This window comes from Takifugu flavidus, chromosome 14 (genome assembly GCF_003711565.1).
Source record: "Takifugu flavidus isolate HTHZ2018 chromosome 14, ASM371156v2, whole genome shotgun sequence".
In the NCBI taxonomy this organism is placed as follows: domain Eukaryota; kingdom Metazoa; phylum Chordata; class Actinopteri; order Tetraodontiformes; family Tetraodontidae; genus Takifugu; species Takifugu flavidus.
In genome coordinates, this window is record NC_079533.1 from 12,446,719 (window position 1) to 12,469,735 (window position 23,017).

At 44.9% G+C, this 23,017-nt stretch overlaps 1 protein-coding gene across 1 annotated transcript; it reads right to left on the reverse strand.

Moving 5' to 3' along the window:
* Positions 1–407: 407 nt before the first annotated feature.
* On the reverse strand, positions 408–22,949 carry sh3pxd2b (SH3 and PX domains 2B). The gene is given in 16 exon segments (XM_057053601.1): positions 408–2,991; positions 3,067–3,192; positions 3,272–3,318; positions 3,414–3,622; positions 3,762–3,879; positions 4,475–4,558; positions 4,873–4,980; positions 5,181–5,312; positions 6,338–6,373; positions 6,647–6,672; positions 8,626–8,717; positions 12,223–12,272; positions 12,275–12,298; positions 15,747–15,822; positions 20,222–20,302; positions 22,363–22,949. Coding segments are annotated over 16 exon segments (2,745 nt in total). The 5' UTR covers positions 22,435–22,949; the 3' UTR covers positions 408–1,527.
* Between the last annotated feature and the right edge of the window lie 68 nt (positions 22,950–23,017).

Consider the following 23,017-nt stretch of genomic DNA (forward strand, 5'->3'; position numbering starts at 1 on the left):
CTTTAATTATGTGTGGTTATATTTACCAGTGATATTTTTGTGTTGTCTGTCCTCCTTTACCCAGCTGGTCATCACCAGGAGGTCCCCTCCTCACCATATGAGCCTCGTCCCGCTCAAGGTTTCTTCCTGTTAAACGTACTTTTGGAGCCACTGTTGCTTGTTGGGGGGGTGTATTAAATCCAATCAGGCTTAGGTAACAAAATGGAATAAAATTAGATATTTTGTCAATGTAAAAAATATATTTACAAGCATTGCTGCTTCAGTACATACCGGTAGTTTACTTTGAGTATCTAAAGAACTTTGCTTTTCTACCAAAGTTCTTTGGACGAGCTAACCTCCTCAGAAAACACAGGCATGATTTAATCACGGAAAAGAAAATGATTAAAACAAAGACAAAAGACCCAGAATTGAAATGATCCCCCCTTTATTGACACAACAGCTGACTCACTGTAATGAAAAATACATAGAAAACAGTAAATAATGAGACCAAGACACCTAAAGGGACGCCGTCCGGCCCGTTCCTCCCTCTGCCTCTGGTTCTGATGGTTTAACACTTTAGTTCTACGTGGTTATTGCAGTTTCTGCTGGGGCAGGGGTGAATAAGGTAGCGACTAAAAGCAGATCTGCATCACTGTCACAGCTTAAAGCCTTGTCTAAAGGCGCACGTTCACGCCACGGCCATTCTTAAATCGCTTGTCTAATTAGTGACACTTTCTGCCAAATAGGATGGGCCATCAACTAAAAAGTGACAACAGCGAAGACATGCTTCCCATTTCTATACAATAAAAATAATCTGCTCTACTGACCATGCTTGAGACCAGTCAAGCATTCATGTAAAACTTTATTTTTTTTATACACTGGTCATATGTTGCTGTTATTTGAGCACAAATATTTCAGTTTAGAACACACTGTACACTTAAAATACTGTAAACCATTGCACAGATCCATGCGGACTGGCTTTTTTTGTTTCTTTTAAATGTTACTTTCCTTGATCTTTGTAACACTGGCAATAAAAGCCAACTAAAATAAATGTAACATCGCATTCCTGCCCCTACGTCAGAGAAAAATGCTCCTGAAATGACTTTAAAAAAATAGTGCACAACTGTTAAATTACTATCAGCCCACAATGAAAGCGTGGCAATAGTGTTAACCAGTACCAGTACTTCTACTCTGTTAGTACTAATAGCCTAGCATCTGTGCCTAATGCTCATTTTGGTTTAATTCCAACAACTCTGCCTACAGTTGCATCCTGAATATGAAGCACTTTGCATATATAAAGTGGAGGCACTGTGTTATAGAAGGCTTGGGTGGGCCGTTAGTCATGTGACCGAGCATTTCCAGAGTTTGAGTAAAACGTCATGACCTATTGCTGGTTCAGGTAGACAGTTTTTTGAAGCGTATTAGATGAGGGTGGTACCTCTTTAAAGAAAAAAAACAATGCAATAAAAAGACACTAATACTACAAAAGGGTGATATACTGTTTCAACTGTTGGTTAAATGTATTTGTATGACCCCCCCCCGACATCACTAAGGCTTTTTGCTGAGGTAATTCGATGGGATCCAGCCCTCGACTTCCTCTCGTACATTTTTACAGAACCACCAGCCGCTGCCGTTCTTCTCCAGAACCTCGAACAGCGTCCCCACCTTGAAGCCGGAGGTGTTGTCGTCCCCCTCAAAGTCTGCCACGGCCAAATACAGCTCATCTCTGCTGGCTTCCTTCAGTAATGGGGGCAGCTTGTCGCTGGGGGGGCAGGGCTTCTCGCTCTTCGCCAGGGGCTTTGGGACAACTGAGACTTTGCCCACCTTGGGCTCCTCTTTCTCCTTGTTCGTCGGAAGGAACCCTTTGGGCTTCGGGGGAGGTGGCCGGTTGAGTTGAGGTGGAGCCATCTTGGGGGCATCCAGGGCTTCTTTTAAAGGTTTGACGTCAGTTGGGCTGGATGGATTCCTTGGCGGAGGAGGTCTCTTTGGAACCATGATCGGGGGCCTCTGAGGAGGTTCCTTGGGTGATGGCACGGCTGGTTTTGTGGGAGGGGACGGACTCTCCTGGTTCAAACCGTTTATGTGTTTGGAGGGCAGTTTTGGGTCATCTGAAGGCTTCCCGTTATTCAGGATCGGGGTACTGCTACAGGCCGGACTGTTGAGCGCTGGGGAGCCGTCAGAGTTGACGTCTGCAGGCTTAGGGGGCCTCAGCTTGCTTCTCAGGTTGGTGATGTCCAGCTTGTTCTCTGCAGGAGGATCCGGTTTGGCTGCTGGAACAGGTTTAGGTCTGATCACAGGCTTCGGCTTCATGAACACAGCCGGGCCGGCCACTTCTGGTTTCTCCTCTGGGGGATCCGCTTTGGGTTTGGGCGGTTGTTTAGGCACAGGTTTCAGGTTGCACTTTTTCACCTCTTTGGCAGAGACCTTGTGGCCACACTCTAGACCCATCTCGTTGCGAAGGTGAAGCGGCTTGCTCTTGTCTTCCTTCTTGGCCTCTGGTGGTTTGTCTGGTTTGAGTGGGGCCGCCTTTGGTGCCACCAGTGGCACGATGACACCGGGCGCAGGGGGTTTGGGGGGTAATGGTTTGGAATGGTCCGGTCTGTGTTTCTCAGCTATCTCCAACTCGAAACTTTTGTTAATGGACTCCCGTCGAGGCGGAAGAGCAGGTTTCTCCTCAGCAGGCGGAGCAGTTGGAGCCGGAGGTAACGGCCCAGAACCCACCCTCCCGGAACCAGCTTTCCAATCTCTAAGTTTAGGCCGAGGACAGGACTCGGAGGTCGTGTTCGGCTCATCTGGTAACGGTTTGGACCAGTTGTCGTCCGTGCCTGAAGCGTTTGCGGAACCGCCATCGTCCAGTTTGAGCTTTTCCATCTCGTTGGGAAGAGGAGCGAGGAAATTAGGGCGGATGGCGTTACTGGTCTTCTTGTACTTGTCAATAAAAGTGACGGGGGCCCAGCCCTCTTTGTCATCTATCTGGATGTACCACCATCCACTTGCATTCTTCTCAATCACCTGATAAAACAGTCATTTACATCAGCACACAAAGATTCATCCAGCCAAAACAAACAGCCTCGCCTTCTGACATACCTCAACCTTGACTCCTGCTTGGAAGCTGATCCCATCAGGAATGGTTGTCTGGAAATCCGCTATGGTGTAAAACTCCTCCTCAACCTGTGGCGGAACCGGTGGCTTGGGTAGGTTTGTACCACGTGGCTACAGAGAAGAGGAAAGGTTACAGGTCAACTCGGTGAACCGTGGAGGTCACTCTTTGAATAATTTAAAAAAGAATTACAATAGTTAGATCTCTACGTGGAGGTGGTCTGTGTCTTGACCCGACTCCTGGAAGAAAACCACATTAAGAATGTTATAGTAGTTGGAGGTGGGTATAAATGTGTCATTAGCTGTTGAAAGCAAGCAAGGAGGAAGTGAAATACTTTTGTTCTCAGAAAGAAATGACAGTCTGTTCTCCTTGTGGCTGTTGTCTCGGTTCTCTTTGACCGCGTTGTTCTGCATGTTGTGTCTGGAAGCTCCATCTAGGTCGTTGGTGCTGGCGTGCGCTGCAGCACCAGCTGAGAGTTTTGGGCTCTGGATGTCAGCCTTCTTCAGGTAGGAGGCTGGGGCCCAGCCCTCTCTACCGTGGGACCTGAGCAGAGGAGCGGTGGCGTGGCTTCAGACACCCCCGTGCTAATAATAGACCTTAGATCTTCTGCAGTTCAACGAGCCTTTCAAAATCTTTGTTTTATTTCTGTAATGAATGAATGTACTGTAATGAACATTTGTACCTGATCTTCCACCAGCCCTCCAGGTTCTTCTGGATCACTTCGACGATCATGCCTCTCTCCAGGTCAATCTCGTCTTCGTCCCTGGCCGAGTACGGGTAAATCACAGAGTAGTTCTCTTCTGCAAGTAAGAAAAAAACCCAAACTTGGCTGTGATGAAAACACAACATCTGTCCCTGAGCCGGCACAGCGACAAACAGCCGATAAGCTGGGGAGACAAACTGTCTAACGAAACAGTTTGGAATGTTCAGCTCAAGTTCTAAAGTTCTGGTTTATACACTCATCTGGAATCCTCAAAGAACACGGGGCAGGGCTTGGGGAGTGTGTTGTGGAGTGAAGAAATGCAAGATACACACAAGTGCAACAGGTTAAACACGCAGTCCTAAACAAACTAAACCAAGACACACATTATTTTTACTCTACTAAAACAGACAATACTATGATCGTACAGATCAGATAACAGAGATGACACTTGTACAGCTAATTCACGGAACAGTTAACATTTACACACAAATTCACATGCAGCAAATATTGCATGCACACACACCCACACAACACACACACCACACACACCACACACAACACACGCGCGCCACACACACACACACACACACACACACATGCAGTGGTGGATCCGCTCTGTGTGTTCGGACAGACATGCAGGCATGCGTATACGCATTCAGAAATAGGGGGAAGAAGAGAGGCGTGCGCTCCACCTTGCCCAAAGCCTGTGCTGAACAGATCCCCTAAAGTTCTGCGGCGGCCCACGTGCCTCGGCAATGACCAGAATCTGCGAGGCACTTGACATCCCAGAACAGTTAAAGCGGCAAAATAGGAAGTAGAGATGACATAAGCCATTTGGATGATGTGTTTTCATCCTGAATTAAAGCATTCTTAAAAAAAATTTTTTTAAATTACCAAAATAAAAATAACGGCTTATTAGTTTGTGGTTAATTAGAGTCCAAAGAGTTAATGATCACTCTTAACATGATGGTAATACTACCTCTGCCATTATGCTTATGACACTACTTAGATTGTTAACAGATTTCTCAATGTGTCACTACTGCAACAATACAGTCACAGAGCAAATTCTACTGGAATATTGGGAGTTTACCTTCTCCGCCTGGAAAGGTGAATTCATCCGGGTCATCCTGTGTCTGCGCTTCGAGGCAGGTCGCAGGAACCCAGCCCTGGGCATCTTCTGAGCTAACAAACCACCAGCCTAAAAGAAGCAAAACACATAAGGGAGCGCAAATCATCTCGCTGCTGTCAAATCTGCTGCATTTAATAGAAAAATAGTGTTCTGAAAAGGGCAGAAAATTTACAATTTCATGGATTTGGGATGGATTAAAATAGGAACGGGACTTATCACGGTTAAAGCATGGTGCAATGTACGTCCTGTAAAGGCCTCATTCAACATACCCGACTCGTTTTTTTCAATGACCTCCACCACTTGTCCCACATGCAGACTGATCTCAGAGCTCTCCTGCTTCTCATAGTCTGTGACTGCCACATACTGGTCCAGGAAAAGAGCATCAGCTGCAGAAGAGTCTCCTGTCAAAGGGAATTAAACCCAAAAAGAGGTTCATTTTTGCCCATTTCTCCTCTTCCGCTCATTAGCCAGTGAAAGGATAAAATCTCAATGAAATAAGCCTCCACTTATCGTTCCAATTGTGGTTTTCAGTAAAACGGCCTATAAAAATGTTAAAATGTTATGTGAAATTAGATTTGAAATTTACTTAAAATTGACAGAATTCTTCCTCAGGTTCTACATCCGAGGTCACAACAGTTTAGTTGTAAATTGATTTCTTTATAGAGGAGACTTATCCCCAGTATGGAAACTTTATCCCGACATGATTTGGATGAGGTGAAGGATGATTAAAGAGATGATGAGAATGTAAGTGACAGGAACGTAGGCAGATACTAAGAGTTTAAAGTGACGGGCAGGGATTTAAAACATGTGCAGAGTGATATCAGTTAAGTAGCTGTTCTTTTTTAAAAAAAATCTTCACACAGAAGCAAACCAGCACCATGAAAACCCTCCACCGGGGAGCATCAAACAAAAACTCGAGAGCCCACTGGTACATTGATAATGCCGACCACATGATTTATTTGCACAGATTGTTTAAAAACAAGTAATATTTAGCGCATAGCTCGTTGTAATTAACTAGTTAGTGCAGAAATTTGGTGATGTCATGCAGATACACAAAGGTTGTTTGTTTAACTGGACTCGGGAATGCAGATCTCGGGAAACAGACAATAAGTGATTTGATTATAAGTATTAAAATCTCTCCTCGAAGCAATACTGCATTTTAAAAAGTATTCCAGTGTGAGTTTGGATCGCAGAAGTCCAATTACTGCAGATATTTGGATTTGGAGCATTAACTAATGCAACAAGCAAACCTGCATTCTGCATAATTCTGCTCTGTCCCAACACATCCCTGCTTTTACAGAACCAATGCAAGCCCAAAGCCGCCAGCCCACCTTCCACTTGCCACGACTAGGTGGGGGAGAATAGGGAGAAAACACCACTAGCAACCCACCGGTTAACACACACAGCACAACCAAGTGTTTACTACCTCGCTTTAGGAAAGTAGTCGCTCGATCCACAATCCCTGATGGACAGGAAAATTAAAATGGCATGGATTTAATTGAAGAAAATGAAGTGAATGGGGGGCAAGATAGTTGTAACAAGAGATGTTACTGCTACATGTGCAATAAAATTTAATTCGAGGCGAGACACGAATTTACGTGTCATCGTCCAGGACGCAAACACATGAAGTGAAGGGTTTTGGCCACTGGGTGGGGCTAATGCTACATTTTACACTACTGTTTTTTGTTAAATAATAAAATCATTTAAATCAATATGAAAAAAAATGACTTCTTACCTGTTTTCTTCTTCGTTATGGGTTCCCTGTTGCAAAGGAGGAAAAAATGTCACCACAGTGGATTGATAAATCATAATTGTGGCAATTCGGTGTAATGATTCGCTGTTACACAGGAAATATGCTACATACCCAAAACTTTTAAATATTATATATGTTTGGTATTACAAGAACTGTTTGCCTCTTCCAGCCAGGATCAATGTGAGCAGCTCGACACTAAAATCTGCTTTGTCAAATTTGGCGAAGCATCTGCCGTGGCTGCTTCTATCATTAGCCAGATGAATAGACCATCACTCCACAGCAGTAGTCTGGAGATAATTCAATGTCCAGACACCCTGAAATGTCAAAGCTAATGTTCAGCATTCCCCCCCACCTCCCCTCGCTCGCTCATTCCTCCTCAGTCATCATCTTCTTACTATGTCAGCTGCCTTTTTCCAGCTCCCCATCTTTACTCGAGCTCGATTATTGATTAGCAACCTCCGCCTGTTGACAAATGTGTTAATTGCAGAGTCTCTGTAAATCTTTACTCAGGGGATACCTATGTGTGCACAATGAAAAGAGATCCATAGCCAGGCCAAAAAAAACACTAATAATTTAGGGGATGATTATGTGCATACTGGTTCTTTTCTCTTTGGGAGTCATTATCTTCATAAAGCCAATTAAATAGGACATTAAGTAGCTGTCTCAAATGTGTAAAACCAATTGTGCAATATTTCAAAGCATGTTTATGTGTATTCCCCTTGACAGTGTGACTCCATTTCCTTTGCTTCCTCTTTTCGGCGAACCCCTTCCCTTTGCTGGTTTTTCACTGCCTGTCCTCCGCTTCCTTCTCTTGTCTTACCTCCTTTACTCTGTTGTCACTCTAAATGCCCCTCAGTGCAGAAGATTTACAGGCTGTGATAAATCCCGTTCCGCAGCGGCTGCTCTGTCTGTGCACCAGCTCCGCTGTCAGCCAAACACCAGGCTGCACTGGCAGAATAATAATAATAATAATAATAATAATAATAATAATAATATAATAATAATATAATAATAATAATAATAATAATAAATAATAATAATAATATAATAATAATAATAATAATAATAGCCCTGAACACCAACCAAGGTCTCTCTTCTAGTCATCTATACCAGTGAGAGTTTCACCTCTTTGTTTCCCTATGTGCACTTGTGTTTTTAGATCAGGTGTGAGGTGCAATTGGACACTTTATTACAATGCATAATGGCAGTCAGAACATTTTGGTGTAATTACAACAGGCTAGAGAAGCTTAGTAAAACTTATTAAAATGTCAGGCTGCAAACCAGAGAATCACTGAAGTAGGCAACGTCAACACTTTTTAAAAAATGATGCATCATTGAAGGTGTGTTTGATTTTTGGGACTTAACCCAATTTCCTGCCAACTTAAACACCTTCTTAAACTCCCAATTCCACACTTAGGTACTTGATGACAGGGAATAAGTGCTAAATCAGCCGGCAGTTGCTGCGTAAGCAACGCCATCTCATGGACTATAAAAGCAGCCGACCATATCCTCCAAGGTGTTGATAACCTTAAATCGCAACACGTCTGTGTCCAGCGACCCTTGTGAACCTGCGTCTGTCGGCACTTGCCTGTGTGTGGCGTCCCCGGCTCACTAATGTCTCGGCTTGAGCGCACTTTGGCAACCGTTATGCGAGAATGTGTCGAATGAGCTCTGCAGAGCAGGCTCGCACGCTTTCAGATCAACTCCGGTTGCAGAAGTGAACTGCAGCCGAATCAAAAAGGACTCCATCGCATGAGTTTTGCTCCGTCTAACATGACAGGAGGCCGTGCAGGGACAGCATATCTATTAAAAGGCACGATCAATGTTCATTCCTGCGAGGCAGCTTCAGTTGGTGGCAGGATATAACGCAGCATGACATCATTCACAGGAAGAATGACGTTTGTCTGCCTTTGTATCTGAGTGTGGGGAGTTTTTAGTCTCTTTGTTCGTTCTGTACTTACTCCTTGGGTGGGTTAAGGTCTTCAGGTCTGGTCTCAAAGAACACTCTGACCTCCTCACACTGGGAGATGTAGACCGGCAGCTGAATGAGGGCCTGTGGGCAGACAAAAGAGAGCAGGAATCTTAGGTAAATGCACTCCCGCCCACATGCAGCCTGCTCTCTACACAGGAGAAGTCAGCCAGAGGTTAAATATAGTGTTCCATGAGTGTCTGGGCCGCAAGAAGAAGCAATTACTACATACTATACTTAAGAGGACCGAAGGCATCCAAAAGGCACAGAACTACTTTTATGCACAGTCATCGGCTTGCTTCCTAGTGTGCTATTTACAAACATAAAAATCCATTTTACTTTGTATTTGCACGGCTTTGCCCTTCACCTGCTGCTGGTGCTTACCTCCTCTGTCAGGGTCACTTAAAAAACTAAAAAAATCCAGGGGTGGATTTGTGAAATGGCTGCTTATTTGGGTCAAGACGTGAACCCATAGTCATGCTGAGAATGCCAAAAGTGTGACTTTTCATCAGAAGGGGGTTTAACAGAAGCACGAGATTAGGCAGAGCCGTTTGCTGTCCTCTCTGGTTCTGAGCACAGTTCATTGATCCGCCTTGCCGGCTTTTCTTTCTGAGCGCGCTCGTCTGTGGAGAATCAGCGGCGGCGGCAAAACGAATCCTGACACGAAGACAAATAGGCGCGTTCCTCTTCGGCTCTACCGCTGCGATCGCCCTCTATCACAAACACGCCTCTCCTCTGGGCCTTCTTTTATTCCGAAATACTCTTTGTCCGCTTTTACCCTTTCAAACACTAAAAACACAAATCCCGAAGAGCCTGATGATCCCGAGCCATCGACCCAGCAGTGATTCACACTTTAACAGCTAAGGGAGCTCGCTCAGGTTTCTTAGGCTGGCAGCAAAAGCTCAACGCCATCTATCAAGCCTCCTCCGCTGGCCTCTACCACTGATTTTAATACTGCTAAGTGTTCCACTTCAGTCATTTGAAGGAGCAGAGTCTCAGCCTACCTTTCCCAGTCTCTGAAATTCATCGTACGGGCCAACAATTATGGAATGGAAGCTCAAGGGACAACCAAGGTGCCCTTGTCCCGTGTGATACACTTGCTCTGTCATATTTATGCCAACAGCTGACACTGATAAAGGAGGACTGGGATTTCTTTAAAAAAACCAAACAGTCAACATCAAGTCAGTGGCTCTCGCCCAACTCCTGCTTCCCCACTGCCACTGCTAAGGCCACGATGCGTTAGCAAACAAACCATGGTCTCTGTAGATTTATTCTCCTCGTCTACGTCTGTGGCCCCTCGACTCATTAGCATTCTCCCCAGGGAGGAGACCAGGGGGGAGGGAGGGAGCCATAAGGCATATTGCAGCAAATGGACTTTATGAGGGTTCGTTACAGCAGGCAGCATTAACTTAATTGTGTCAGCCTGTTGCTTTGTGGCCACATGCATTTAGATAAAAAAAACATGGACAATGGACGTTACTGAGCTACAGGTGCGATTCTGTGACCTCCAGGAGCTTCTGGACTGACTCAGAGCCCGAGAACCCAAAACCACAAAATAGTTCCTTCGACACTGTGGAGATTCTATTCATCCTGAGTCAGCAGTCTCTCAATAGATGAGCAAGAATTTGTTTCTTTTCTTCCTGTCTTTGTTGCTCGACTGTCTTTCCTGACGTGAAGAAATCCAGAACTTTACAACCTGGGAAATTCCAAGTTGGGCTAAAGTGTCAGCTGCAGACCACAAGGCCTGACTCAGCTCTTCCTGCAGAAAAAGCAGTTTCACCTTGTCGACATAAACGCTACCTGGGTGGATGAAAACAGCACTTTTAGGTTTACACTAACATGTTTTAACATTTCCCAAAATACAAAGTAGGCACTTCCAAACCCGGATTCATCGTTAAATGGCCTGAGCGGCAGAGTGCTTGGATGGAGCAGAGCGGATGGAGTTCCGGACTGTCGATGGTTTAATTTATGTCTTCCAAACTGTGTATAACAGAAAACTGTTGGGTTCTTTTCTCAATACTCATTACCTTTCCCAAGAGTTGCCTTCTATCTGAACAGGCATGTCACCTGTTACCGATTAACCTGGAAAAACAAACAAACCGGGAAAGATTCCACCCAACTTAGTTGCGGCATTCCGGTCATTTTCCAGTCTTTCAACTCATCTGATGTGATGTAGACATGAATTTAAAAACAAGCCAAAACTTTAAAGACAGATTTCCTCAAAAGGCACTGACATTGTACTGGTTGTATCACAACAACTGCATAATAATGTTCATTCTGAACGAGGAAAAAGCTGTTTTTAAGCCAATGAAAGCAGTTCTATGTACATTATCCAGCTCTGGATCTGGAAAAATGTGTTTTCAAACTAAATCGAGTAATGTGCATCATTACATTCTGTTTAAATGACACTTTGTGGGTGCCCCCCCCAACATGTTTGGGCCTGGTTTTGTTGTAATTCTTGCTCATTCATCAGACTTTTCTTTCCTAGGTAAAGCTGTAGATGTTCCAATGCTGAGAGAAGATATGCACACCCATTGACGTTCAAAGGAAAAAAAAAAAACACACAATACAGTCCTCCCTCAAAACTCCTATTTTTCACATTAAGTGCTTAAAGATGTTGCCTAACCCAGCTGTACATTCCTTTAACCCCAGACAACACCACCACCCCGCCTTCTGCCCTCAACATTGTTTCTTAAAACTCTCTTCTGTCTCAACTACTTATAAGACTCATCAGACACTAATGATGCCCAGATAAGTAATAAAGTAACAGCCAGAAGTACAAGAAGACACGACTAAGTTGCAAAAACATCCTCAAAATTTCCTTTAGCTGGGAGACAGATGGGGGTGGGTATGATGCGGAGGCCCTGAAGCCAAGCCTGTAAAACCGAAGAAAAACAGGGGCCACAGGCGGCTGTGGATGTGCTGACTGGAGCAAGCTCAGCAAGTATCCATGCTTTTTGCACTCGGGACAACTTTGACATTTGCCACAAAACTACATCCACCAAGATGGTATTTATCTGCCAGTGGGTGTAACTCACTGCTGATAAAGCCCAGGAAACATTGCTTCAGCTATTGACTCAAATTAAACTGCAACGACCACCCCCCTCCTCTTGTGGTTAAGATTCTTTCAGCCAAGAATCCATCTATTCTATTGTGGCTTGTTTCTATATACAAGGGTCACGCATGAGCCATTTTCTATAAATGAAGGGCATTTATGACCTGCCTTAGGCAGGGACATACTGAGTGACCACATTTTCCTTCCCCTTGAAAAAAAAAATCCATTGTTGGCCTACTTTGCTTTAGAGGAAACCTCAGCTGGGTTGTTACCTGTTACCACAGAAGCTCCACAGACTTGGAGGTTGCGCAATCTCTCAGGAAAAACAGTGGCGGTTTAGACGACAACAACATCTCCCAGACGTCAGGCTGGTCACGCGGCTCGGTTTGATCCCGAAAAACAGTGACTCATGTCGCTCTTATTGCAAAGATAGATGCAGCAGGGACTTGCTCCCCCCCCTGCCTTTCACAGATCACAACAAGGCAAAGGCGGATATAAAGAGATTTCACAGCTGGAGTTACTCCGCTGGCTCACCCTGCAGTACTCGTTGATTGGTCCCAGTCTCTTCATGGCCACATCTCTATATGGCTCCTCCTGAACAGGATCTTTCCTGGAAGTACAGACACAGATGTTAGCAAAGGAAGATGCATCATCTTTCACATCGTCGGCTCCATTTGTCATGTGATCAAGACTGTCAAAACATTGAGAGGAAAAAAGTCAAAATGTTAATTATGAGAATATTTATTGAAACTCTAGTGCAATATAAAAAAGGTCCACTTCCCATGTTTGAACTTTTTTTCCCCTCTTCAGTTTATTAGCTCTTCTTGGAATTATTGAACTTTTTTTCCATCACTTTTGCGTCCCAGTATGGGAAGTGTGCAGACATGAAATAAAGGCAGAAGGTTTGTTCAACCAATCAGCGTAACTGCCCCTCAAAATGCCGGCGGATATGGGCAATGTTACTGCCCCCAGTAATTTTGGTGGGAACGCACCAAGTTTTTCCAAAATCCTGGGTAAGTGATGCAAATGGTGGGAAAAGAGGCTTTATTAAACATCACTGGAGACAAAATCTCCTTAGCCGAGCGACCTAAAAGACCTGTCGCCTGGTACCAGGAAGCGGATCAGACCCACCCAGCCTCTCCCGATGTTGAGTTCTATGAACAATAAGTGAGATCTAATAGAAGTGAGGGATTTAAGCACCTACAAAAACCAAAAAAGAGCAGTTTTGCAAATTTGGCATCATCCGCAACATCATCAATAACACTGACAGCACAATGAGCTGGCTGAATAACTGGCCCTTTCAAGTCATCCATAAATTATTTTGGTCCGCTCATTAGGCCTGCACGACAACTTAAATGCCACCGCTCTTATCTCCAGGCATGAATAACCACAGATGCAGATAAGCGCGGTCGCCATAACAATAACAAGACATGGCTAGAAATGGGCCTATTAAAACATTGACATTTTTTCTTAAATTGGGAGGGGGCTGAATCCAGTGTTTAGTTTCTCCTCCTACTGAAGTTTCTGTAATAGCTCCACAAAATTGGCTGCAACCTAAACCGATACCTGCCAGGAAGTTTGGGGCTAAAAACAACATCCTGGACACATAAAAAAGGGGTATTTCAGGGAAGCTGCCGCCGCTTTACCTCCATCGAGGAGCCATGGTATTTATTTAGAGAGTACCTAAAGCGCTTGTTGAAACATGAATCTGACTGACAGGATGTTGCTGCTGAGCTTTGAAACCACCCGGACACATAAAGCCTTCAAGGTTGTAACAAAAATGACACAAATATATGTGCGCATGTGTGAATATGCATGACACATTATCGTAATGATACAATGACGAGCTAACGGTGAGAGCGCTGGCTGCATCTGAAGCTGGACACGTGCTCGGGGCAGCTTGAGAAAGTTAAAGAGGACTTAAATTCACCGTCTGAATGCTTCTCTTCCTCTGTCGGCCCCCCTCTTTTTCACCTCCCCTCATGACTCCTGAAACAGAAAGCTTTCTTGATGGTTTTCCAAACCTCTCAGGGGTCAGGAGAGAAGGCCTGACTCAACACTGCCCACTCTGTATGCATGGCAAAGCATGGCTGCAGAGAGAAAAGAGCTCCTTCAGAGAAGGAGCGGGAGGAGCAGGAGGAGCAGGAGTAGCAGGAGGAGGGAGGGAAATGGTGAAACCAGGGGGCAACTTTCTGCTAAACAGAGTCAGGATGGACCAAACAACTTTATTTTAAAAGAACAGGGACATTAAATGGAGAGGAGACAGAAAAGGGAAGACAAAGATGGGTGTTGTGTCCAAACTCTGCTCATTTCTGCCCTTTGGTTTCTGATGGCATTTAAAGTATTTAAGCATTTGTTAGTGACAATTCTGAGAATATTCTACAGTCTCCAACAAAACACATGCTGGAGCTCATACTCAAAGACCAACCTGACTTTGACTCACATGCACTATTTCCAGACACGATCCTAAAACCTGGTTTTCCTCCATTAACACGACAGCTCTGGACTCAAACTCCAAGTCTGAGGTTCCGCATCAGGTTATTGGTAACTGTTTAAAACCCTCGTGCTCAGATCTGCACCACAATTGTGCCAAACAAGCACAGATGGGCTTTTCCAAATACCGAAACTTGACTCGCTACAAGAAACAAAACCAAACCTGACTGGAGCTCTGCAGAGATAATGGGAGGAACAGACGAGAAACCCTGGAGCCAAATGGCACAGAGGAAAAAGTGAGGACATGTCAGCAACAGCCTCTCTCTACTGTAAAATACTGAAATCGGGTCAGGTCAAAATGTCCACCCCCCCCCACGAGTGATAAAACCTCTACAGATTTATGGTTTAGATACTTAAGACTTCTGCTTGGGTTTCAAGGGCACTATGGTAAAAGAAGGACAGAAGAAATACGGCTTCAGCTAGCGAAAACTGAAAGACAAGAACACTTCTGGCTCTGGCCCGAAGGCAGGAGCCCAACGTGACCTGGACGAGACGCATCGCTACAAGGTCCCGCTGTTTTTGGGTGTTTTCTGTTTTTCATCTGATGACCTCCTAAACCAAGAGCAGGACGTGTTTTTGAAATATCACATCGACCGCAAGCAAACGCGGCTCCATGCAGAAGAAGCGATCTGCTGATATGGAGATAGAAAACAAGTAAAAACAGCTTAGAGTCAAACAATCCACATTCCACACAAACCACATTCCTGCATTTCAGAATTTTGCACAAGGTTTTTTTTTTTTTTTACACTTTTACTAACAATTTTATGACTTTTTTTCTTAGCATCCACCTCAGACAGGTGCATATAACTGTTTTCATACTCACTTATAATAAGCCCCATATAACAGCACCATCTAGGAATAATAATGCAGCAGCCCATAAATACACACAATTGCAGAATTACAACGTTTGTTTTAATGAAAATGTTCCAGAAACTATGAAACAACAAGCAAGAAAAGATTCCACTCTGTAAAAGAATGTCCAAATCTTGCCAGAAATGACCTCACTGGCTATCAAACATGCTAGAAGGACACAACTAAGGTCACTGATGGAAGGCGATGTCGAAAGCAAGGAGAACTTTTTCGTGTTCACTCAGTCAGGAAGTAGTTTAATGTAAACGAGAAGGTGTAGGTTTCTCCTGTGCCAGGGCGCTTTTGACTGGAAACAGCAACGGATAGAGAATGTGCTTTCTGTCTCTAATCGGATTAGGGTCATTGGCTTCTTCCTGCGCCACTTTGCACTGCGATACTTCCTGTGTCAAGGTGGCAGGACGCAGCTGAAACTGTCAGGGGTGACAGAAGACAGAACCCTTAACATAGCTGTTCTCTCGTCTCTGTGGGCATACACGTGTGTGTATGAGTGAGTGAGTTCCAGACCTCCAAGGAGCCCACTCCCTCTCAACATCTCCACCATTTCATTTATTCCATTTCTATTTCCCAGCTTTTCCTTGTTTATTTGCAAATATTGGCAGATATTGTTAGAAGGGAGATTTCCTTCCTTATTTGCCTTTTGTGCACGTGCGTTTAATATCTGCAGAGGGGGGGCAAGACATGTGTTTAACTCTTACCTGGGAGGAACGGAATGATTCTCCGCTTCGGATCCTTCTGGCCTCCTTCCACCGGGAATTTATCCAGCAATTCCATCTGAAACGCCACAGTTTTCCTATTAGCATGCACAGCTTTCACATGCGCACATACAAATCCATAAAAACACAGGACAAGCAAGGGCGGAGGGGATTTTTTTGTCTCTTTCGAATCAGCAGTTCCTTCGAGGAATTCGGCCAATAAATCCTGCCAGAGACGATGGACGACCAGAACATATGGCATGTTTTTTTCCCCTCCTTCCTATGCTGCTCGCTGTGCAGAGCACCCCTGACAGAGTGGAACATTTCTGCCCCTTCAATTTTAGAGACAGAGCGAGCTGTGGCACCGCGCGTCCGTCTTTGAAACCAGCTTTTCGTTTCCCCGCTTCTGATCTTTTGGCCGAGCATATTTTTCCTGAAACTTCATCATTCTGGACCCTCGCGTTTCATTGCTTCCCGGTTATTTATGCACGTGTGGCAGCCCGCCACGCCGATCATGAAGCGCACCTCCCGCCTTCCCACGTGTCTTTCTGGAAATAAGCGTTTAAAAAGGTTTTTAAAATATTAAAAACTTCTGCTTTTGATCAAAAGCGATGCAACGTGAAATCGGTCAAATCTTTAACTGCCGCTCAAAAATACATTTTTGGTCTTATACTGATGAAATATTCCATCTTTCCATGGAGTATTTGAATGTTAAGGCACATTTTCATTGTTCCTTCCGGTTATCTGAGCGCTGCGTCACCTTCTAAATCTGCAACAGTGGCTAAAAGGTTTACTGTAGGTTTACAATCTAAAATACTAAAATCCAAAGCATACTTGGAATGTGAGTGGTGCCATCTGATTCATGAGCCCACACGAGGCTTCAAGCCGAGAGGAATAAACATTCCCAATGGAAGTATTTCAATTTAAGAGTTAAAAATTCACCTAAAATCGAACATTGCCTCGAAACCATCTGAAGAGGATCTATGATGTGGAATTAAGGAACACAGCATACAAGACATGGTCCAAAACAACTCTGGGTCTTTTGTGGTGCAGGAACCCAAACATATTACTGCTTTACAGAGCTTTTGCTCACATCTGTGTTTCAATTTGGGCATTATGAAGCGTGAAGCTAGGTGCCACGTTTAAACAAATCTGTAATCTGGCCTAGGAAAACAAACTACGGGTATCAAACAGGTATGAAAAAAAATGATACGCGGCGGTAATGGTTTCTTCTTGGAGGCCAAAATGGGTGAACGGACACGGTGCCAGACAGTGCAAAACAACAGCGTCAGCCTGGAGCAGAGAATTACGGTGTCAACAAGAGGAATAATAACAAAAAAAGGAAGACGCAGCACAGAGAGAGATGTTTAAAAGACTGGAGTCGCTGTCCCCGCCCACACGGTAATGGTTGCCATGTGTTCGACGGTGAGCGAGCACGCGCCCCGCCTGTAATCAGAGCCACTCAGAAAAACAGGCATCTGGAGAGAGTAAAGATCTGAAAGTGCTGCTTACATCACACACACGACATCACATATTCAAAGTACAGCGGCCTTGGACAGACTGCTCAACTGCACAGGACCTCACCAGGCTATTGAGCTCATTTCAGTCTGAGGGCAGCGAACGCGACATGTGGGGTCGGCATAAAGGCGGACGGGCTTAGAGGAGCCACACCTGTTGATAGAGTAACCAGGCAGAACCGGAAAAGGCGTTTTATGTCTCCATTACCGAGCAATTTTTATTTACCAAATTCTTTCCAATTAAGACATAAACAGCCATATAAGAAAGTCACACGCATTTGTCTCATCAATTTCCACTTTAATCACATGATTAGCCTTTGGAAAAGGTCAGCTGTGTCTGTGTTCAGCCACGGTTTAAAAGGTCACCGACCACGGCGGCACTCCTCACAACCCGGCGCTCGCATCCTACGCCTCTATGTTTGAGGTCATGAGGAACTTTTGCAAATATTATCTACAGACTGAAACTGAGAACTTTATCAGCTAATTTGGAGCAAATTGGCAAAGGGATGCTGACGAAACAACAGAGCAGTTTGCAGCACGCAAGCTGCAGGATATTAAAACCTGTAAATCCATCTGGAAACTGTGTATTTATGCAGCCATCTCGTAATAGCTGGATTGTACAACGTGCAGGCTGCTATTAAAACCCCACAAATCGAGTCTTTTGCATACTACATCACACACATTCTGCCACTTCGGCCCATTAAACAGTCTTTGGCAGCAGCCGCTCAGTGAAAAGCTGTAACATTCATGCTGAAAACCTTGTTTTTCTTCCCGCCCCTTTCATTAAGTCATCACAGATAACATACAAGGACGACTTTAACTGGACACTTAACTGGATATTTTACCATTTCAATGGCACACTTTGCCAGTTTAACTGGATATTTTGCCAGTATATTTAGCATATTTGCCCTGTTAACTCAATACAGGGTCAATATAAATGGAGATATCGCCATCTTAACGTCTATTCTGTGGACTCAACCCCTCCATCAATGGCAATAGAGGCCAACGTTTCAGTTTTTAGGTCAATTAAATGAACCCCAGATTTAATGTAATCAGAGAGGTGGTTGGATTATCCACAGGCCCCAGCTGGAAGACATCTGTCAGTGGAAATTTCTAAAAGGAAACCCCGCTCAGCTGAAAGATATTTGGCAACTCCTGCAAACATCAATAAATGGTTGATTAAAAGGCTTATTTATTTAAAATAAAGCAACTCCAACGGCTAATAAACTGGGTAAGCCTGAAACTGTCTCAGGAAATGTCAACATGACAACTGACATTCATTCTTTTCATTATTCGCCACAGATATTAGCTGCAGTAATGTTGTAAGCGAGTCTAAAGACATCCGATGAACAACAAATCAATGTAAACTCGATCCTACACTGGATGCCTGCAAACATGTGGTGATTTGCACATGTTAGCTTGTAGCCAAGTGGCTATACAGCCTTTTTGTCACCATTTATGCAGGATGGAAACAGCCCCCTTACATGGAAATGAAATCACAAAAGTCACGGCGATGACCCAGTTCCTAGAAAGGAAAGATCTGTGCACTCTCTGAAGCTACAGACCAGTTGAATTTTATTCAGCGCTATCCCACTAAAAATCAGAGATCGCTACCATGCAAGCTAGGCTGAAGATAACCTCTTTGGGAGGAATATAAACCAGAACTGAAGAAATGAATCATTATTTTTCAGCAGAGCAATTCGATCATGCTCTTCAAGCATCTTTCTTTAAGCTAAGAAGTAATTAAGCCTGGCTTAGATTGGATCAGTGACAGAGTTAATAATAATGGTGCGTTTACACGCACATCTAAAGTGAACTACACGTGATTTATTTATGCAACCGGACATTTTTGTCTACAAAGCAGTTTTTCAGTAGTCTTTGGTGGAGTCAAGCCGCCACCCGCCCCGCTAGCTGTCGATTTTAGAGTGCTACATTATTTTTCTTGGGCCGCACTGCTTGACCTTTTCTGTTACAACACAACAATCTATAAAGAAGTTAGCCAGCGAGGTAGCGGCCCCAGCTAATTCGACAGCAGCGAAGGACGAGTTAACGCGTCAGTATTTTCTGCACCGTGCACCTGGGATGCCTTTGCTTTCAGGTCAGTGAAACATAAAGGGAAAGTTAGCGCATGCGCAGATCGCATAGGCTAGCTCACCGTCCACGGGCTCTTATAAATCGACTCGCCACGGAGATATTTTGGGATGTTAATCCGACTTGGAGTTCTCTGGGCTGATTTTAATCAAGCCGGGCATTTTATTTAATTGAACTGACCCGGCAATTTGGGTTTTTTGCATGCCTGTAAATGTTGACATTGACTACCCAGATATGCTATGTGATGATCTGCATTTTGCCCAATCAACGATTAATTCCAACACAGAAACTTGGTCCCGTCTGTCGATCAGACCGGACTCTGCATCCGATACAGAACAGAGAGATTGGCAGGACGCTCCTCCTCCCATAGCAACAAGGCCACATTACAACTCAGAGGAATCTCTACAGAGCGCTCTGATGTAGATTTCATTGCTCTTGCTTGGGCCTTCCTAATCAATCAAAAGGAATTTAATCCAATTTGGGTCGGCATTAAGCTTTGCCTAAATCGACCACGGGCTCATTAAAAGCATTTTCCAGCCCAGGTTTTCTGGAGTCTGTGCTATCCGAGCCCAGACACGGCTCGATCTGTTGCCTTTGAAAGAGGAAGAGAAACAGGGATGCTCATGGGATTCTTGCGCAACACACTTTTCCGACGTGACGCTCGGAAATGATTCAGACATTTTTGCGGTAGCGACTTGCGGTCGCTGGTGTTGATGCTACTGGGCCATTTTCAGGCTCATCCTACACAATTTAAATACTAGTGTCACATAGGTGCACAGGTGAACCACGACGTAGGAAGCATTCCCTCTCCGAGTGTATTTAACCATCTCCTGAGAAAGGTTAAAGACGGGGGGACCCCAGCAAACTCACCTGCAGGTCGAAGAACTTGCTGTAGCGTCTGTAGATGACCTCTGTGCTGCCATCACTCCAGAACACTTTGATGATGTAGACCTGGTGAACACAAGAAGCAGGATGATTCCACAGCCGTTCAAATCTCCACACTTGTATTGTGGTCTTCATGGCTGCGCGCTGACCTGCTGACCTCTGACCCCGCTGACCCACTCAACCCTTTTACTGACAGCCTGTTTTATTTAACGTATTTGCGTGATCTATGCCTGTTGTCTCTTCTACCTGTCTTCCCCCCTTCTCCTCCCTCTCTGCCCAGCCCTGAGCCTGGTCCTGGGCAAGGTTTCTTCCTTTTATAGGGGCGTTTTTCCCCCGCCATTGTTGCTTGTTAGGGGTCAGGCCCTGGGATTCTGTAAAGCGCCTAGATATCATTTGGATTGTAACAGATGCTGTATTAATAAAGGTTGATTGAGTGATTGATTGACTGACGGATAGAGACAAAAACAAAAGAGAGCAGGGTTGTCTGACAACATGAGTCACCACGTGAGAATGAGATACGATCAAGACCATCGGCCGCTGCTACAGGACGCAGATAAGCAGTTTAGGCGGCACGCATCTCGTCTCGCCTTTCATAGCTTATTACTGGTCTCATTTTGGTTCAATGAAAGCTGCAACTTTGCCGTTGCTTATTGCTAATTCAACTCCTCCATGAGACAAAACCTCCAAAAGCCTTTCGCCCCTTCAGCGCAGTCTAGGAGCAACAGACGCAATTCAAGCACAAGAAGGGGGAGATGGAGCGGCTGGAAACTCCCTGGTGACTCGCCGTGTCTGGCTGGCTGACCGTTGCTGGCCTGACTCCCAGACCTTCCCTGGACTCTAAGCGTCTTTAAGGGTACTAGGGTTGATATATGGATGTAGCAACTGTTATAGGCCGTCGGGGAGGCTGCTTTCACTCAAAACAGAGTGTTTCTCCCCAGTAAACTCAACGTTCGGCTAGTGCTAACGCTAAACTGCTCAACCACAAGTTCTTGCTTCAAAGCAAGTGCCAGGGATGGAAACATGACGTGTGTTTTTAAGGACATTACTCACTATCTACAAGGGGCATCGAAGCTGCTACGCTAAAAGGGGATGAAGGCTTGTAAGAGCGTAGATATCTTTGGTCAAAAAGGAGAATAGAAGGGACCTTTTTTTATGCGTCCCAACAGGGTAACAGAAGAAAGAAGGCGTCTCTGGCTGCACAAGGCTCAAAACACCACGGAGCCAAAGGACAGACGGACGAGACACGGGGACCTTGAGAACTCTGTGTCCTTCACCGCCAACACCCGCAGCTGAACTAGATCGCCCGGTCCATAATATCACACACAGATGGATGCAAATGGCCATACAAGCGTGCACCCGCAGGCCCACAACATGTCCACGGCGTTAACACCAGCGTTGCTTTGGCTCTCGGGGGTTGGCCCTCCACAGCTTATGATGTCATACGTCTTTTTTAAAAAAACAAACATTTGCAGTCATATTCCCTCACATGTATCCTTCTATTTCAGAGCAGAATGAAGAAATCTGTCATGGTTTATGAATAACAAAGAAAAATGACATGTCTTTGTCCCAGCCAGGCTCTCCACCTCGGCTGCCTTCTCAGGTCCCCTGTGGGCCACAAAACTGTTTCCATTCAAACTTTGACTTCAATTATGGTTCCTTAGTGGCTCTGCAGGGTCTTTAGAACCTCCCTGAACTCATGTTGGACTACAGCAGATGATGGATTCACACAAAGAAAATTAGCTTGAATTTAAGTGATAACACTGGGGGGAAGAAAAACAACAACTCTTGCTTCCATGTTTTTCTTATTAAGTAGATTAAAGACCCTGAGGTGCTCCTTCTTAACTGTAAAACACTCTTGATTAGCTCTCTAAGCCAAAAAGAAGAATCAATGAAGCCTAATAACTCGGATCAATGCTCTTTCTTCACTTTCTACATTATTTGCTCTTCCGTTTTCATGGAATTAAGACCATGAGTAGCTATTTGCTGTTCCTTTCCACCGACTTTGAGGGATGGAATTTGATCCGCTCTTTGTTTTCACGTTGTCTGACGGGAAGAGGGAGAGAAGGGTAAAATTCACATGAGACCAGGCCGTTAATCGCCGCTGGTGGAGTTTAAATGAAGCTTACGTAATGTTTGTTCGGAATTCTCCGCTTCTGGACGTCTTGCACTGTGACTTCTTGTACCGTGCGCCGTGGCATGGTCCTCTTCTTGCACACCCCCGATTCAAAAGGAAAGAAAAACAACCCAAACAGACAGAATTCCCTTTTGGCTTTTACGAGCGATCAAACCCGGCTGAGAAAGTTTGCACGGCGTCGTTACTTGTCATTCGCCGATGCGTAAAATCCCCTCGAAGGCAACAAACGCGAGGCTTCCCGATTTCACTCCGGCAGATTTCCTGTTCAACATTCGCCCGCTCGGATCCCGGCAGGAGTTTAATAATCAGCCCGTTCTTCCGTCCGACCAAACTCCCAGCCTATCCCGGCTCGCCCACTCCCGGGGCTCCGGCATGGACCAGCCCTCCAGCGTCGGCGCACACCGCAGGCTCGACCTTCATTCAGCTCCCTTCACTTAAAGCTGAAGAACGCTACTTCTCATCATTTCACAGCTTCGGACCGTCATCGTTGCAACTCGCTTTGTTGTGATTTGGAAAAACCATAAACCGACATAAATCTGTTGAGCCACTTTTAGATGGCAATCGTGCCAAACGCAGCAATGGTCGAACATCTGACTTCAGATTCGAAATTTGCGTGTCCGAGTGACCTTTATGTAGACAACCTAATC